We start from the raw sequence: 19727 nt of genomic DNA, 5'->3' as shown, positions 1-19727 counted from the left end.
ACTCCCCCCCTCGCCCCCCCCCCCCCCCAACCAGCCACACGCACATATTGGAATCCCTTCTCTCGGTGGATCAATGCGGCACGGTGTTGGTACACTGGTAATCAATCTCCCCGTTGTCCGAGCAATCAGTTGCCGATCTCGGTCAGGCTGGTTGGTCGGTGGGGGAGGGGTACGAGCAGGCTTCTGGACGGGACGATTGCTGCACGCCGCTCGTCGCGATGACTCGTCGGGGCACTGGGAGAGGGTCATCTACTCTGGGGGACTGGGTGTGTAGAAAAGGACAATAATATCGCACCTTTAACATAGTAAAACGTCTTGAGGTGCTTCACAGGTGCGTTATCAAACATAATTGAGGGGTATGGGGAGAAATCGGGAATATAGAAACATAGAAAATAGGTGCAGGAGTAGGCCATTCGGCCCTTCGAGCCTGCACCGCCATTCAATAAGATCATGGCTGATCATTCACCTCAGTACCCCTTTCCTGCTTTCTCTCCATACCCCTTGATCCCTTTAGCCATAAGGGCCATATCTAACTCCCTCTTGAATATATCTAACGAACTGGCATCAACAACTCTCTGCGGTCGGGAATTCCACAGGTTAACAACTCTCAGAGTGAAGAAGTTTCTCCTCGTCTCAGTCCTAAATGGCCTGCCCCTTATCCTTAGACTGTGTCCCCTAGTTCTGGACTTCCCCAACATCGGGAACATGCTTCCTGCATCTAACCTGTCCAGTCCCGTCAGAATTTTATATGTTTCCATGAGATCCCCTCTCATCCTTCTAAACTCCAGTGAATACAGGCCTAGTCGATCCAATCTCTCCTCATATGTCAGCCCAGCCATCCCGGGAATCAGTGGGCAAATGCATGGCAGATGCAGTATAATGTGGATAAATGTGAGGTTATCCACTTTGGGGGCAAAAACACGAAGGCAGAATATTACTTGAGTGGCGGCAGATTAGGAAAAGGGGAGGCGCAACGAGACCCGGGTGTCATGGTACATCAGTCATTGAAAGTTGGCATGCAGGTACAGCAGGCGGTGAAGAAGGCAAATGGTATGTTGGCCTTTATAGCTAGGGGATTTGAGTATAGGAGCAGGGACGTCTTACTGCAGTTGCACAGGGCCTTGATGAGGCCTCACCTGGAATATTGTGTTCAGTTTTGGTCTCCTAATCTGAGGAAGGACGTTCTTGCTATCGAGGGAGTGCAGCGAAGGTTCACCAGACTGATTCCCGGGATGGCTGGACTGACATATGAGGAGAGACTGGATCGACTGGGCCTGTATTCACTGGAGTTTAGAAGAATGAGAGGGGATCTCATAGAAACATATAAAATTCTGACGGGACTGGACAGGTTAGATGCAGGAAGAATGTTTCCGATGTTGGGGAAGTCCAGAACCAGGGGACACAGTCTAAGGATAAGGGGTAAGCCATTTAGGACCGAGATGAGGAGAAACTTCTTCACTCAGAGATTTGTTAACCTGTGGAATTCCCTACCGCAGAGAGTTGTTGATGCCAGTTCATTGGATATATTCAAGAGGGAGTTGGATATGGCCCTTATGGCTAAAGGGATCAAGGGGTATGGGGAGAAAGCAGGAAAGGGGTACTGAGGTGAATGATCAGCCATGATCTTATTGAATGGTGGTGCAGGCTCGAAGGGCCGAATGGCCTACTCCTGCACCTATTTTCAATGTTTCTACTCAAATGAGGGGCGGAGGTATGGCAAATGAGGGTGCGGGGCACAGAAGAGGCGAGGGCCCAGGGGCAGCACGGGCCCAGGGGTAGCACGGGCCAGCCCACACTGCGATATGTGTGCGCTCTAGGCCCGTGCAGCAGAGCAGGTCTCCAGTCGTCCTGGTTAACCCTTGCCACTGGACCAAGGCCTAGCTCTGTCGAGCCCGTGTGGTGGCTGGTGTGCAACGGCCACCCCACGTTAAAACAATCCACGCACAGGCATCTTCCACCCCTGGAGTTCAGGACTGGAACATCGGGTCCTTCACTGAAACATCTGTGAACTTCTCCCTTTTGGTGTGGAAGCAAGTCATCCTCGTTTGAGGGACCGTCTATGATGATGATGATGACTCAAATAGTGACCTGCGACCTCAGTAACCACACTGGAGAATGCAGATTAAAAAGGCTGGGAGCAAGCATTCAATAAAAAAATGTTTTGAAATGTTGAAAGAGCTTCTAAAAAAACGTTAGATATGTTTTGAAGGGAGGAAGTGTGAGTGAGATTGAACCCAAGCTGTTTCTCATGCTGGCTTGCCGATAACTGTGCAAAACCATCCCTGGGATTCTGAGATTGCATCTCCGATCTTTCCTAGCTGCTCCATCGCAACAAACCAGGCCTGGTCTCAGCCGACATCCTTCACTTCTTGACTGTCCTTGGGAGCATGATGTGCAGAGCAGTGCCTTTTAGTTTATTTAAATCTGTTGGTACTAATGTATGAAGGGAAGGACCACACTTCAGCGATCCGCTCTGGGGTGGTGCCAATGTGCTGGGTCTCTGATACTTCGAACGGGCCTCAAACTGCCCTCATCAGTCCCACCAGCCCCCCCCGCGCCCCCCCCCCCCCCACCCCTCCCAGTGACAGGCCTGTAACAACCCACACCTCACCCTGCCGTTAGACAGCTCAAAGCACTTGGGACGGACAGAATCTGTAACTATGTGCACCATCCACAAGATGCACTGCAGCAACTCGCCAAGGCTTCTTAGGCAGCGCCTCCCAAACCCACGACCTCTACCGTCTGGAAGGACAAGGGCAGCAGGTGCATGGGAACACCGCCACCTGCAAGTCACACACCATCCTGACTTGGAAATATATCGGCCGTTCCTTCATCGTCGCTGGCTCACAATCCTGGAACTCCCTCCCCTAACAGCACTGTGGGAGCACCTTCACCACACGGACTGCAGCGGTTCAAGGCGCTGGCTCACCACCACCTTCTCGAGGGGCAATTAGGGATGGGCAATAAATGCCGGCCCAGTCAGCAACACCCACATCCCACGAGTGAATTTAAAAAAAATGTTCAGCTTGGGTAGTTTTTCCACCGTCCCAGTGGATGCGGCGGGAATATATCGCACGCCTACTGTTATACGTTGCTGGAAAACCAGCTAGAGCATTCGGAATGGTTTTGGTTGTGAGACAGGGGGCATGCTCTAGAGAAAGCGTTTTGATATATTTCCTGCTTTAATGAGGGAGCTACAAACAGTGTGTTTACTGTGACAGGTGAGGGAATATCAGTGTTGTAGTGAGGGGCATGCTACATACAATCTGCTTCCTTTGGTATCTCTGTTATTGATGAAGCCGTGAGTAGTGTGTGATTATATCTGAGACTGTGTGGGCAGGGATACCATTGAGTACAAGATTCCTGCCCCCTCTCTGTGTGACTTTACAAATGGCAGGGAACCTCATTTGAATGAGGTTCTCTTTGCTCCATTAAAAAGGTGCGAGTGCTACGAGCAAAAGATGTCCCCGGGCAAGCGTGTGACGGGACTGTGTCGGGGAGTGTGGGTTACTGAGCTAGCGCCAGTCTGCCTCAGGGTTTGTGGGGGGGTGGGGTAACGTTGCTGCTGGGGGGGGGGGACCCTCCGTGCAGCTTTACACAGGCCGTCCTTTCGGATGAGACCGAATTCCCCGTCTGTTCTCATGATGTAAAAGGTCCCACAGGCCATTATTGGAGGAAGAGCAGGGGAGGTATCCCCAGTGTCCTGGCCAATATTTATCACTCGACCAACATCATTTCTAAAAAAAAAACAGATTATCTACTTAAGAACACAAGAAATAGGAGCGGGAGTAGGCCATACGGCCCCTCGAGCCTGCTCCGCCATTAAATCAGATCATGGCTGATCCGATCATGGACTCAGCTCCACTTCCCCGCCCACTCCCTGTAACCCCTTATCCCCTTATCGTTTAAGAAACTATCTATTTCCATCTTAAATTTATTCAATGTACCAGCTTCCACAGCTCTCTGAGGCAGCAAATTCCACAGATTTACAATCCTCTGAGAGAAGAAATTTCTCCTCATCTCAGTTTTAAATGGGCGGCCCCTTCTTCTAAGACCGTGCCCTCTAGTTCTAGTCTCCCCCACCAGTGGAAACCTCCTCTCTGCATCCACCTCATCAAGCCCCCCCTCATAATCTTATACATTTCGATAAGATCACGTCTCATTCTTCTGAATTCCAATGAGTAGAGGCCCAACCTACTCAACCTTTCCTCATAAGTCAACCCCCTCATCCCCAGAATCAACCTAGTGACCCTTCTCTGAACTGCCTCCACAGCAAGTATATCCTTTTGTAAATATGGAAACCAAAACTGCACGCAGTATTCCAGGTGTGGCCTCACCAATACCATGTATAGCTGTAGCAAGACTTCCCTGCTTTTATACTCCATCCCCTTTGCAATAAAGGCCAAGATTCCATTGGCCTTCCTGATCACTTGCTGTACCTGCATACTATCCTTTTGTGTTTCATGCACAAGTACCCCCAGGTCCCGCTGTACTGCGGCATTTTGCAATCTTTCTCCATTTAAATAATAACTTACTCTTTGATTTTTTCTGTCAAAGTGCATGACCTCACACTTTCCAACATTATACTCCATCTGCCAAATCCCTTAATCTGGTCATTATCAGCTTGGTGTTTGTGGGAGCTTGCTGTGCGCAAATTGGTTGCACTAGTGCAACAGTGACTACACTTCAAAAGTACTTCATTGGCTGTAAAGCACTTTGGGACGTCCTGATGTTGTGAAAGGTGCTATATAAATGCAAATTATTTTCTTCCTTTTCTTTCATTCTTTCATTCTCTTTTCTTTCTCTCTCTCTCTTTCTTTCTCTCTCTCTCTTTCTTTCTCTCTCTCTCTCTCTTTCTTTCCCTCTCTCTCTCGCTTTCTTTCGCTTTCTCTCTCTCTCTCTCTCTCTCTCTCTCTCTCTCTCCCTCTCCCTCACCAACAGCAGGTCCTGCCTGACATCTGCTCTTGCCTTCCTCTTGCACTTCAGTCAAAGCCTCAGTGATCTCGCAACGGTAGAATTTTTAAAGGGACAGCATCTTCATGCAAAAATGTTTTGCCATTCTTCTTTATGCCCATTCCTTGCAAACATCTGCTCAATTTCATCCCTGAGGTCAAAGGTACAATTACTCCTGCACACTCAGAATGCAAACGACAGTTCTGTTTATGAAATCGCTATTTTTCCCAGTTTGAAATTAATGACTGTCTCGGTCGCTGTTCGCAAATCATTGTTATGACATCATAGAATGATACAGCACAGAAGGAGGCCATTCGGCCCATTGTGCCTGTGCCGGCTCTTTGAAAGAGAGATCCAATTAGTCCCACTCCCCTGCCTCCCAATATTTATCCCTTAATCAACATAACAAAAAAACAGATTCTCTGGGTCGTTAACACGTTGCTGTTTGTGGGAGCTTGCTGTGCGCAAATTGGCAGCCGCGTTTCTCACATTACGACAGTGACTACACTCCAAAAAGTACTTCATTGGCTGCAAAGCGCTTTGAGGCGTCCGGTGGTCCTGAAAGGCGCTATATAAATGCAAGTCTTTCTTTCTCTTTCCCAATAGACCTGCAATTTCTTTTCCTTTTCAAATACTTATCCAATTCCCTTTTGAAAATTACTGTGTATTCTGCTTCCACCGCCCTTTCAGGCAGCGCATTCCAGATCATCATAACTTGCTGTGTAAAAAATAATTCTCCTTGGCTCCCCTCTGGCAATGACCTTAAAGCTGTGTCCTGAGGTTACTGACCCTCCTTGTCAGTGGAAACCGTTTCTCCGTATCTACTCGATCAAAACCCCGTCATGATATAGAACAGCACTATTGAATCACCCCCCCCCCACCCTAACCTTCTCTGCTCTAAGGAGAACAATCCCAGCATAGGAACAGGAGGAGGCCATTCAGCCCCTCGCGCCTGTTCAGCCATTCAATGAGATCGTGGTTGATCTGCGACCTTACTCCATATATCTGCCTTTGTCCCCTATCGCTAAATACCTTGGGTTAACAAGGCATGTGCTATCAGCAGTGCCTTACGAGAGTCCCTGGAAGATGGAACTTCCTTGCACTGGAGAACAATCTACCCGAGGCGGGTGGGAAGGCTGTAGATTCTGCAAATCAGTGGCCCCTATCTGTACTGCGTGCCCGACACAAGACCCGCAAAGCAAGCGCTCTACTTGGATCTCCTACACGGCAGAGGAAACGTTTCAAGGACACCCTCAAAGCCTCCCTGATAAAATGCAACATCCCCACCGACACCTGGGAGTCCCTGGCCAAAGACCGCCCTAAGTGGAGGAAGAGCATCCGGGAGGGCGCTGAGCACCTCGAGTCTCGTCGCCGAGAGCGCGCAGAAACCAAGCGCAGGCAGCGGAAGGAGCGTGCGGCAAACCAGACTCCCCACCCGCCCTTTCCTCCAACCACTGTCTGTCCCACCTGTGACAGGGACTGTAATTCCCGTATTGGACTGTTCAGTCACCTGAGAACTCACTTTTAGAGTGGAGGCAAGTCTTCCTCGATTTTGAGGGACTGCCTATGATGATGATTAGGCAAAGCGCTATGAGATCCTCGTGGATCTGCAGAGCGATGGCCTTTTTAAATGGGCGATCCCAGGCAACTGTTAGCAAGGAGACTGCGGTCCTGTTTCCATGGCTACGGAGATCGTCTCATTTGGTTTGCAAATGAGCAATGACTACCCAATTAGAGAGGTCTAAAAATAATGCAAGCGTTTGTTGCAGATTAGTCATTAATATTAATGAGCGGGCTGTCAAAACTGGTGTAAACATTTGATGTAAATTCAGTTAGCCGTGGCAATGGTAGCATAGGGTTCATTACAGAGCACAAAATAAATAGATTGCGTGTCCAACTGATTCGGTTTATTATCCATATATAAATATACCTTTCTACCATATAACGCCTTTCACCTACAGAGCCATGGTTGGAGGATTTCACTGGTATGGATACACGAAAGCTGATGGCTATTGTTAAACCCCCCCGCCGCCCCCCCCCCCCGCAATTGGTTCGTCAATGGCCGTCAGAAAAGGGAACCTGTTGCCCCTACCCATAAGGACATAAGAAATAGGAGCAGGAGTCAGCCATTTGGCCCCCTCGAGCCTGCTCCGCCATTCAATAAGATCATGGCTGATCTGATCCCGGCCACAACTCCACTTCCCCATCTGCTCCCCATATCCCTTGACTACCCAGTCTGGACTACACGTGACTCCAGCCCCACACGTGTTTTTTTTTGTCAGCCGTGGCTCAGTGGGTGCCACTCTCGCCTCTGAGTCAGAAGGTTGTGGGTTCAAGTCCCACTCCAGGGACTTCAGCACAAAAATCTAGGCTGACACTCCCAGTGCAGTGCTGAGGGAGTGCTGCACTGTCGGAGGTGCCGTCTTTCGGATGAGACGTTAAACCGAGGCCCCGTTTGCTCTCTCAGGTGGATGTAAAAGATCCCATGGCACTATTTCGAAGAAGAGCAGGGGAGTTATCCTCGGTGTCCTGGGGCCAATATTTATCCCTCAATCAACATAACAAAAACAGATTATCTGGTCATTATCACATTGCTGTTTGTGGGAGCTTGCTGTGCACAAATTGGCTGCTGTGTTTCCTACATTACAACAGTGACTACACTTCAAAAGGTATTTGATTTGGCTGGAAAGCACTTTGAGCCATCCGGTGGTCGTGAAAGGCGCTATAGAAATGCAAGTCTTTCTTTATGTACTTAACTCAATGGCCTCTGAAGTCGCGAAGCAAACCATTCCTTTGTTAAAAAACACAGTAGCTATTTCTCAAGGAGAAGGTTTTTTTTATATAACTTATATCAAATGTCAAGATGACAAGCAAATAATGTTTCGATAAAGTAGACACCGAGAGAGTGTTTCCACTTGTGGGAAAGAATAAAACCAGAGGCCATCACTATAAGATAGTCAGTAATAAATCCATTAAGGGATTCAGGAGAAACTTCTTCACCCAGAGAGTGGTGAGAATGTGGAACTCGCTGCCACAGGGAGTGGTTGAGGCGAATAGTATCGATGCATTTAAGGGGAAGCTGGATAAACACATGAGGGAGAAGGGAATAGAGGGTTGTGCTGATCGAGTTAGATGAGGAAAGACGGGAGGAGGCTCGAGCGGAGCATAAACACCGGCATGGACTGGTTGGGCCGAATGGCCTGTTTCTGTGCCGTATGTCCGATGGAATACAACCTGGTTCCCAGGCCGGGAGCGCTCACTTTCGGCTCTCTAAGCTGCCTGCATGGTCGTGGGCTTCTCTGACTGACCTGAGATCGCTCCCACGCCTCGGAGAAACGCACAGCCCCGGTTCCCAGGGCCTGGGGAGTCCCCAGCTCCGGGCCCTGCAGACTGCCCGCGCTTCGGTGTGGGGCTCCCGGCTCTCCCGACAACCCTTCCCGCAACACTGCCGCTGTCTGCACTTGATCTTTGGCCCTTGGCTCCTCCGCATCAGGTCAGCAAACAGCTTGACCCACGCAGTGGGCGAGAGGACCCATTCCAGAAGAAAATTCACTGCTGAGGGAGGAATCTAAAAAATGACAATCCATTAGGCCCAATTAGTCTGTTCTCCCTGATAGGTCTGACCTGCTCCCTCTCACCACCCCAAGCTCCTTCCCCACCCCCTTATCCCAGTTTCTGATCGTTCCAAACTATAGTCAACAGCATAGAGTTACGTTGGAGCTGTAATCCAACCTGAGGGGCCAGATTAAGTGATCACGCTATTTATTGTTTGATCAGCGACCCTGTTTTAATTGAGTCCTGTAGTTAACTGAGAGGGTGTACATTATCGGTAAAAGAACCCACCACAATAATGATTTATCCTTTCTGTTAACTGGATCCAAACGAGTGAACTAGGAAACAGGAAATTCACAGACTGTGCCAAATAAAAAATATCAAATGCAGTGAGCAGTGAGTCTGAGGCAGTAATTTAATCTCCTGTTCCCAGGGGGGATCACAGAGGGGATGGCGTCTGTCTGGCAACGGGATTACTGCCAGTAACTCGCTGACACACATCAGCATTGTTTATATTATATATGGAGTTTTTAAATAGCTCTTGACAGTGGCTGCTTCTTTTCATGTCATGGGTCAACGCAGAATGAGGTAGGAGCTTAGAGAGTATTGCACCATGGTAGAGGACCTTGCGGGATATTATATTATGATGTGGAACCACTCAGTGTGCATTGTGGGCCCTTTCAGTGCGGGCCCTGTCAGGCTGCAGTGTGGGCCCTGTCAGGCTGCAGTGTGGGCCCTGTCAGTGCGGGCCCTGTCAGGCTGCAGTGTGGGCCCTGTCAGTGTGGGCCCTGTCAGGATGCAGGGTGTCAGGATGTCAGGGCGCAGGGTGTCAGGGCGCAGGGTGTCAGGGCGCGCAGGGTGTCAGGGCGCGCAGGGTGTCAGGGCGGCAGGGTGTCAGGGCGCGCAGGGTGTCAGGGCGCAGGGTGTCAGGGTGCAGAGTGTCAGGGTGCAGAGTGTCAGGGTGCAGGGTGTCAGGGCGCAGTGTGTCAGGGCGCGCAGGGTGTCAGGGCGCGCAGAGTGTCACGGCGCAGAGTTTCAGGGCGCAGGGTGTCAGGGGTCAGGGCGCAGGGTGTCAGGGTGCAGAGTGTCAGGGTGCAGAGTGTCAGGGTGCAGGAGAGTGTCAGGGTGCAGGGTGTCAGGGTGCAGAGCGGTGGGGGTTGGAAAAAACAGAGAGAAAACATTAGAGAGTTAAAAAAGAACGGAGGCATCAGATTCACACAGAAGATAATATCCCTTTCAACCTCGCGTCAATTCCCTCAGGGTAAGAAAAATTGCTCAGAAGATACAGCGGGTTTGAAAAAGTAACTTTTATGTTTGGATTTTGTCAAAGCAATGTGTAAGTTGTCTGATATTGTGGTGTCTCAATTACCAACAAACTCCCACGCAACTCGACATATCCAAATATTTGCCCTATTTTTTAAAATATATATATATATATATAAATAAAGGAAAAATGGCTTGCAGCTTCCCGCTGAGACACTTAAAGTTGTTTGTGTCTCCATCCTATTCTCATGCTGCCTGCGAGATTGTTTGACAGCTCGACATAATAACAAGTTTCCGTGGCTCAGTTAGCTTGGAGAGTGTCGAGTTTTAGATGGGTGCATATGTAGTATAAAAGCAGAGAAGTCCTGCTACAACCCAGGGTATTGGTGAGACCACACCTGGAGTACTGCGTACAGTTCTGGTCTCCATATTTAAGGAGGGATATACTTGCATTGGAGGCTGTTCAGAGAAGGTTCACTAGGTTGGTTCCTAAGATGAGCGGGCAGGAGGGGGAGAAAGGTTGAGCCGGTTGGACCTGTACTCATAGGAGTTTAGATGACTGAGAGGTGATCTTATTGAAACGTATAAGATACTGAGGGGGCTCGACAAGGTAGATGCAGAGGGGATGTTTCCCCTCGTGGGGGAATCTAGTTCTAGGGGGCATAGTTTCAGAATAAGGGATCGCCCATTTAGAACTGAGATGAGGAGAAATTTCTTCTCAGAGGGTCGTAGATCTGTGGAATTCTCTGCCCCAGAGAGCTGTGGAGGCTGGGTCATTGAATATATTTAAGGTGGAGATAGACAGATTTTTGAATGTTAAGGGAGTGAAGGGTTATGGGGAGCGGTCAGGGAAGTGGAGCTGAGCCCATGATCTGATCAGCCATGATATTAAATGGTGGAGCAGGCTCGAGGGGCCAAATGGCCTACTCCTGCTCCTATTTCTTATGTTCTTATGTTACACGATACAGGCGGGCAGGGAAAAACCATGAAACCTGCCCCACACACCTTCTCCCTGACCCACTTCCACAGCCATGTGATCTCCAGAGAAAAAAAGCCCAGAGCCAATAAGGGGGGAAAAAACACTGGAACATTCCTCTCTGACCCCCCCCCCCCCCTCCCTCCACACACCCCGCCAGGCTAGCGATTGTTCTGCTCGGAGAGGAGAATTGATAAAAGGTGTGTCAACATCATGAAGAAAGAAAGACTTTGATTTATATTGCGCCTTTCGCAACCACCGGACGTCTCAAAGCGCTTTACCGCCAATGAAGTAATTTTGGAGTGTAATCACTGTTGTAATGTGGGAAAGGCGGCAGCCATATTGCGCACAGCAAGCTCCCACACACAGCAATGTGATTATGACCCAGATCATCTGGGTTTTTTTGGTTATGTTGGTTGAGGGATAAATATTGGCCCCAGGACACCGGGGATAACTCCCCCTGCTCTTCTTCGAAATAGTGCCGTGGGATCTTTTCCATCCACCTGAGAGAGCAGGTTTAACGTCTCATCCGAAAGGCGGCACCTCCGACACTGCGGTGCTCCCTCAGCACTGCACTGGGAGCGTCAGCTGGATTTTTTTTGTGCTCAAATCTCTGGAGTGGGACTTGAACCCACGACCTTCCGACTCGCGAGGCGAGGCTGCTGCCCACTGAGACACTGGCCTGGCACTGTGGGTTTTCGGTTGGGCAAGTAAGAAGAGACTGCAGTGGTTGAAGGGTCGGTAACCAGAGGACATGGAATCAGGTGGAGTGAGTAAAGGCCCAGGCACAGGGGAGGGGGACAGGAGGACAGGAGAGGACAGGACAGACTTGACATTTGTTTGTTGTTAAGGATCTTAATTAGTAACATGAGAGACTTTGAATCACTCCTTACTCGCCTAATTAGCAACATGCCCAGAGAACCGTTCGAACTCCCAAGGACACCAAGCCATTAACACTCGCACCAGAGACGGATTAAAAGCACGGCAGCCTTTCATAATGATTAAAGATGAGCTGGTTGCATCCGTTTTTGTGCGGTGACCCCGTAATTGTGAAGAAGCTCTCGCCAAAATGGGTCTGGGTTTTTTTTTAAAGAGTCGAGCTGAACCAATTCTGCAAGTAATAAATAACAGAACTCGATCTGTGCTGCTATTATCTTGCAATCAGCCAGGCCTGATTAGCAATAACATGGAAGACATGACTCTTGATTAGAAATTGACAAAGAGATTACGGGAGCCAAAAATATACATTTTGTAAAAAAAAAGCAACTAAGGGAGCTGGGGAACAAATTGTGTTGGAGAGAGAGACTGAATGAAGACAGCAACACGTTAATATTGTGTTCAATTCTGGGCACCACACCTTAGGAAGGATGTCAAGGCCTTAGAGAGGGTGCGCAGGAGATTTAAAGGAAGACTTGCATTTATATAGCGCCTTTCACGACCACCGGACGTCTCAAAGCGCTTTACAGCCAATGAAGTACTCTTGCCGTGTAGTCACTGTTGTAATGTGGGAAACACGGCAGCCAATTTGCGCACAGCAAGCTCCCACACACAGCAATGTGATAATGACCAGATCATCTGGGTTTTTTTGTTACGTTGATTGAGGGATAAATATTGGCCCCAGGACACCGGGGATAATGTCTCATCTGAAAGACGGCACCTCCGACAGTGCAGCACTCCCTCAGTCAGCACTGCACTGGAGTGTCAGCCTAGATTTTTTTTTGTGCTCTCAAGTCCCTGGAGTGGATTAATATTCAATTCTGGGCACCACACTGTAGGAAAGATGTGAAGGCTTTAGAGAGGGTGCAGAGGAGATTTACTAGAACGTTTCCAAGGATGAGGGATTCAGTTACATAGAGAGACGGGAGAAGCTGGGGTTGTTCTCCTTAGAGCAGAGAAGGTTAAGAGGAGATTTGATAGAGGTGTTCAAAACCGGGAAGAGTTTTGATTTGAGTATATAAGGAGATATTGTTTCCACTGACAGAAGGGTTGGTAACCAGAGGACACACATTTAAGGAGATTGAAAAGGAAAAAAAAATCCTTATAAGAATTAGGAGAGGGAGTAAGCCATTCGGCCCCTCGAGCCTGTTCCGCCATGCAATAAGATCATGGCTGATCTTCTACCTCAACTCCACTTTCCCGCCCGATCCTCACTTTCCTTGATTCCCCTAGACTCCAAATATCTATCTATCTCAGCCTTGAATATATTCAGAGACCTCCATTTATATAGCGCCTTTCATAACCTCAGGACAACGCAAAGAGCTTTACAGCCCATGAAGTACTTGTGAAGTGTAATGTCGAAAACGCGGCAGCCAACTTGCGCACAGCAAGCTCCCACCAACAGCACTGCGATAATGACCAGATAATCTGTTTTTGTTATGCTGATTGAGGGATAAATATTGGCCCAGGACACCGGGGATAACTCCCCTGCTCTTCTTCAAAATAGTGTCAATGATTGGGAAAAGAACCAGAGGCGACGTGTGGAATCACTTTTTTTCCGCAGCGAGTTGTTGTGATCGGGAACATGCTGCCCTGAAGGAGCGGCAGATTCAATGGTAACTTTCGAAGGAGAATTGGATAAATGCTAGAAGGGAAATATGTCACTGGGAAAGAGCAGGAATAATCAGACAGCTGCCACGGGGCACTGTGTCACCAGAATTGTGGCAGAGCTTCTGACTGCCCTGGCACACACCCACCCCAGCCCCCACCCCACCTCACCCACCCCCGGCCCCCCCCCCATCCCCAACCCCAGCCCCCCCATCTCCCAGCCCCACCCCCAGCCCTCCCTTCCCCCACAACCCACCCACCCCCCAACCCCACCTCCCAGCCCCCCTCCCCACTCCATTCAGCGGCCACTAAAATCCGACAAATAAACAAATTAACTTTTTACCGTAACCTTAAATCAAATTAAAATTTGGTTGCCGGGGGTGGCGATGCACTCCAGTCCCTCCGGCGCCCACCTCTCGCGGAAGGCCGCAAGCGTACCGGTGGACACCGCGTGCTCCATCTTGAGGGACACCCAGGCTCGGATGTAACCGCGGAAGAGAGGCAGGCAGTCGGGCTGAATGACCGCCTGCTGCCTGGACCGGCTGATGAGCCCCTTGGCCGTGCCCAGGAGCAGTCCTACGAGGAGGCCCTCGGACCTACCCGCTCCCCTCCGCACAGGGTGCCCAAAGATCAGGAGTGTGGGACTGAAGTGCAACCAGAATTTGAGGAGCAGCCCCTTCGATAAAAACATGGAACACGGACTCTTCCCAGACCGCAGAAATTGCAGGCGTCAACAGGGCTACAAACCCTCACAAGGTGCATACATTACAGTCACCTCCCCATCTCCCCACATACTTCCTGCGCTGAGAGAGCCATCGCCATTTTGCTGCCATTGCTCTCCGGCGCATTACAGAGCAGGATTCAAAACTGTCAGCTGGCCCCGCGCAACTTCTACTGACCTTAGCGACTTCTCTGTACCCAGCAACTCCGACCGATGTCCAAAAAGGAACTAATGACCTCATTTCAAAAATATATAATTCGGCATGTGCTGTCAAATTTCGAACCTGCATTGCTGGGAACTTAGGGGAGGGGAAGAGTGGGGCTGGGGCAGGGGCAACTAGCTGAGGTGTTGCAGGAATCCCTCGCAGGGTGACCAGGAAACGGCGGCGGGAATTACTTCACCCTTACTGTTGGATTTTACACGCTACCTGTTGGGGAAGAAAACCTTTAGATTGACACTGAAAGCACTGATGGGTAGCGGAGGATTGGTTAGTCTCTCCTGGGGTTATGGGTGAATGTGATTTAAACATCAGCTCAGAGAACCCGCACCAGAACTGCCTTCCTTCTCAACTCCAGGTCAATCTCAGGCTCTCTTATTATATAAGTGCATCAGGACATAGCAAATATAAGGAGCAGGCCATACGGCCCCCTCGAGCCTTGCTCCACCATTCAATAAGATCATGGCTGATCTTCACCCTCAAATCCACTTTCTCCTATATCCCTTGATTTCCCTTAGTGTCCAAGAATCTATCGATCTCAGTCTTGAAGATACTCAACAAGTACGCATCCGTGAACCTCTGGGGTAGAGAATTCCAACCCTCCGACTCCAACTCACAACCCTCTGAGTGACTGGTGCTGGAGTGGACTGACACAATGGCCCACTGGATTGCATGCCCTGCATGGTGTGGCACTAGGCCGTGCAGAACAGAAGGCTTCTAGGTTTGATTGCTTAGTCTGCACCACGTGAACAGATCTTGGGGCAGGGCAGAAGTTTGGGGGTGCTACGATTGGTCTTTATGCTTCAGGACGAGGGACGGTGGTGGTGGTGGTGGAATGGGACAAAGCCAGGATTCCTGCTCACGATCAGCAGCGAGTGACAAGGTTTAACAATCACACACGACACATTACCAGTTCATCCACTCGGCTCACAACTGCATACCTCATCGTGGATGGCCTAGACCCAACTGGCTGGGGTTTTATTGAGTCATGTGAACATCACGTGACTGGCTAGGCCACTCACAATGCAACAGCTCCACCAACCTCTGAGCATGCTCACCAGTGAGTACATTACGGGCGGTAAACTGGTGAAGCGGGCAGAAGCCGCCATGACAATCGGGCTGGGACAATAAGGGACGGGTAAACCCGTGCCACCGGCTTACAGGCCGAGCAAGGATGGTGGAGCTTTGGCCTCTCCTGCTGGCGTGTGTGGCCGCGTATCTTGCCGCGCGGGCCCACGAGCGGGACACCACCCGCGACACGCAGCCCGTGGCAAAAACGCCCGCTGCGAGAGAAAGCCCGACTCTCTCGCTCCGACCCCCACCAGGAACGACATTCCCAACATCCCCCCTCATTCCACAGGCCCTTCCAGCTTGGGGGAAATCACTCGCTTGTCAGTCGCTGATTTCTGTTGCCACTTGACTGGGAGATAAAGGCAGGCACTGCAAACAAAAACCCTGAGCTTGATCCAGAATTGACGGGATAAAAAACAAATTGCCTTTGAATCTATTCAGCGGGGATCTTTTTTTAAGGTGGACCTGAGCCGAAATTTAAAAAAGCAGAAAAACTTTGGTGGTGTGCAGTTGAAGGAAATATGATGCAGTTGAATTCATGTTCAGTAGAATGCCGTATTCAGAGAAAATTGGCAAATGACAGGGAATAATAATGTCTTTAGCGGGCAGTCTCTATAACTCTCTGTGTGAACGGCCTATGCTTCTACACTCTCGGTGGTTTGGGCCTACTGTGTGTCCTTGTGCCTGTACTCTGCTTAAACGCTCAGGGCGCTCAGCCTTGCTGTTTTCTCGATTGTGATTGATGTGGGTCACGGTACTTGGCCCTGTGGTGATTCTGCGCCGGTTGCAACAATGATTAAAGGTCCCCTGTGTCTCCTAGGGTTTCCCGATTACGGTTTCTATTCCACGCCCGGCGACCAGCGGGCCTCCTTCTCGTTTGCGGACTACGGCTCGGTCGGACTGCGGGCCGCCCAGATGCTGCGCAGTGAGCACGCTCCCTCAGCGAGCAGCCCCTCCCTGCACCATCTATCCAACCCGGATCAGTTTAAGAACCCAGGTTTGTGCTACACGTTCATTTCCTTTGGTGGTGGGGGTGGGGGAGGGGATGGGGGCAGGGGGTGGGGGTGGGGAGGTGGTGGGGTGGGGGAGGGGGCAGGGGGAGGAGGGGTGGGTGGGTGGTCGGCGGGTCGGGGGATCAAGTGTTTCCTCTTGCATTGAAAAACAAGACAACACGCCGTGGAACCATGAGGCCAAGTCTGCATGCTTGCTTCATTCACCGAATGGCGGTGGGGTGGGGGGGATGGGTGGGGGGGGTAGGGGGGGGCAGTGGGGATGGGATGTCCACAATTATGTTTGTCTTTTTCACTCGAGCACAAAGTTGTTTCACCGCTGTCGTGTTGTTTGCTTCATGGGTTATTTGCTTAAGAATTCACGGCTAAACATTTGCTGTAAAGAACTGGCTGGTTTATGAGCGAGGTTTAACAATCAAACTGAACCCTACCAGTTCACCCACCAGGCTCACAACTGCACACCTCATCGTGGAGAACCGGAACTCAATTAATTGGGGTTTTATTGAGCCTTGTGAACATCACGTAAGGACATAAGAAATAGGAGCAGGAGTCAGCCATTTGACCCCTCGAGCCTGCTCCGCCATTCAATAAGATCATGGCTGATCTGACCATGGACTCAGCTCCACTTCCCTGCCCCCTCCCCATAACCCCTTATTCCCTTATCGCTCACAAATCTGTCTATCTCTGCCTTAAATATATTCAATGACCCAGCCTCCACAGCTCTCTGGGGCAGAGAATTCCACAGATTTACAACCCTCTGAGAGAAGAAATTCCTCCTCATCTCAGTTTTAAATGGGCGGCCCCTTATCTGAGACTATGTCCCCTAGATTTAGTTTCCCCTATGAGTGGAAATATCCTCTCTCCATCCACCTTGTCGAGCCCTCTCATTATCTTATATGTTTTGATAAGATCACCTCTCATTCTTCTGAACTCCAATGTATAGGCCCAACCTACTCAACCTATCTTCATAAGTCAACCCCCTCATCTCCAGAATCAACCCAGTGAACCTTCTATGAACAGCCTCCAATGCAAGTATATCCTTCCTTAAATACAGAGACCAAAACTGCACGCAGTACTCCAGGTGTGGCCTCACCGACACCCTGTGCTGTGGTAGCAGGACTTCTCTGCTTTTATACTCCATCCCCCTTGCAATAAAGGCCACCATTCCATTGGCCTTCCTGATCACTTGCCGTACCTGCACACTCACTCGTTGAGTCGCTCACAGTGCCACAGCTCCACAAGCCCGAGAGCATGCCCACAGGTGCGTACATTACAACTACACTCCATCAAAAAACAGCGCGCGATTGGTCAGTTTAACACGGAAATGTTATTATTTATACTTGTATATAAAGCTGGTGCGTGTGTGGAATATTAAGCGGCATCTCTCTCTCCTCAGAGTAATTTTCGCGCTCTTGTAAAATTTATCAACAGATATTGTGAGCGGTCCCGTTATTTCAGAAAGGCAAATCGTGTTGTGATTTTATAGAGTACAAAAATGCAGGGTTGACCTGTTCCTTTTTTTTTTTGTTAGCTCTGCTGCAAACTTTTAAGAACCTCTCATGGTGCCGTGTGTGATCTGTGTCGTTCCTTGTCTCTCTATTGAAGATATATTTCTCCTGACTGCCTCACCTTCCATTTTACTCCTCTCTTCCACGCCCTGCCGTGCACCATTGCCAGGAGGGAGAGCGGGCATTGTGCCCACAGTCCTGACCCACTGGCAGTGCTGCAGGGGCCAACACTGGGGAGAGGATTTCGTGCTCTCCAGCTCAAACCCACTCATTTATTTTATTTTAACATTATCTCTGTATTTGGCCTTTTGGCTAAGATCATGCGTAACTGACCTGACAGGGGAGTAACCATGACCCCAACGTGGTTCTCCCTGGATCAGGAAGGTGGTTCTCCTATGCTTTTTGGAAATAGGAGGTGGGTGGGGGGCCTGACCCATCCACCTCCACGGAGGTGTGTGGGGGGGCCTGACCCATCCACCTCCATGGCACGAAGGAAGTATTGCAGTACTTCCAGGAACGGTGCTTGGGCTCCAGGCCTTTTGGCTAAGAGCATTGGCGCAGAGTGATCCTTGATGTGTGCAAGGTGACCTCTGGCATTTGTGATTTGACAAAGAATTGGAAAGATTGGCAACGAATAAAAAAAATTAAAAAATCTCTGTATTTGGAGGTGCTTCCACTGAGCTCGCTCCTCCCCTCCTGCCCCCGGCCCTCCTCACAGTTGGTTCTTCATCAGAAACCTAATGTGGTTAAATTATGGGCACGAGACTCGGTTCGAACGCCAGCACTCGATGCCACCCGACAGCCCTGTAACCTCCTACATCGGCTGCACCGTCAATTACCCCTTTACCCAGCAGCATTGGTTTGCACACAGGGCGGAGGGAATATCTAGAGATGGGTGGGGGGGCGCCGAGGGTTCTGCTAAAGGCAACCCAGCGCCTCCCAAACCCACAACCTCTACCGCCTAGAAGGACAAGGGCAGCAGACGCATGGGAACACCACCAGCTCCACGTTCCCCGCTCCAAGTCACGTGCATCATCCTCATTTGGAAATATATCGGCCGTTCCTTCTTCGTCGCTGGGTCAAAATCCTGGAACTCCCTCCCCGACAGCACCTTCTCCACACGGATTGCAGCGGTTCAAGAAGGCGGCTCACCACCACCTTCTCGAGGGGGCGATTAGGGATGGGCAATAATTCCGGCCTTGCCAGCAACGCCCACATCCCAGGAACAAATTAAAACAATGAAAGCCATCCCCACAGTAAGCAATTACTGGACTGGTGAAGAAGTGCTGTTGTGGGGGTGGGGTGTAGGTGAAGTCATTTCTCTCCATTAGAGATTACTGCTTCAAAACCGGATTTGGGAGAGGCCTGCGGTATCGAGAACAGCAACACCAGAGCAAGTTGGTTATATGAAGAGAAAATGCTGGCAACACTCAGCAACTGTGGAGAGAGAAACAGAATTAACGTTTCAGGTCGATGACTCTTCGTCAGAATCAGAATCAGTTCTGAACTTGTAGCACAAGTTATTTGTGTCTGAGGCTCTCACAGGACTGATGGTTGCCCGATCTTCCCCTCTCCCTCATTCTTTGAGAACCCCAAATGATTTGGCACTTATGAGATCACTGCTTTGGTATCACCAACTTGATGTAAACCTTGGTGATAACTGGGCAGTGGCAGCTCGATTTTTGACATGAGTGGGAGCTACAATACTGGGCTTCACCAAGCTGTGAACCAAACGCTCACACACACCTACACCCACACACACACCCACACATACATACTCTCACACAACTACACACACACATACACCCACACACACACACACCCACACACCTACACACACACATACACCCACACACACACCCCCACATACACCCACACGCACACACTCATACACACCCACACACACCTACAT

General features: G+C 50.0%; 1 protein-coding gene across 1 annotated transcript in view; it reads left to right on the top strand.

The window, feature by feature from the left end:
- msi2b (musashi RNA-binding protein 2b) overlaps positions 1 to 19727 on the top strand; it is a 621264-nt gene that overhangs the window by 564920 nt on the left and 36617 nt on the right. The window contains exon 14 of the mRNA XM_070856987.1: positions 16118 to 16294. Coding sequence (XP_070713088.1) covers positions 16118 to 16294 — 177 coding nt within the window. The remainder of the gene's footprint in view (positions 1 to 16117; positions 16295 to 19727) is intronic.

This window comes from Pristiophorus japonicus, chromosome 16 (genome assembly GCF_044704955.1).
Source record: "Pristiophorus japonicus isolate sPriJap1 chromosome 16, sPriJap1.hap1, whole genome shotgun sequence".
In the NCBI taxonomy this organism is placed as follows: domain Eukaryota; kingdom Metazoa; phylum Chordata; class Chondrichthyes; family Pristiophoridae; genus Pristiophorus; species Pristiophorus japonicus.
Note: the sequence above shows the minus strand (reverse complement) of the source record. Positions and strands in the feature narration are given on the sequence as shown.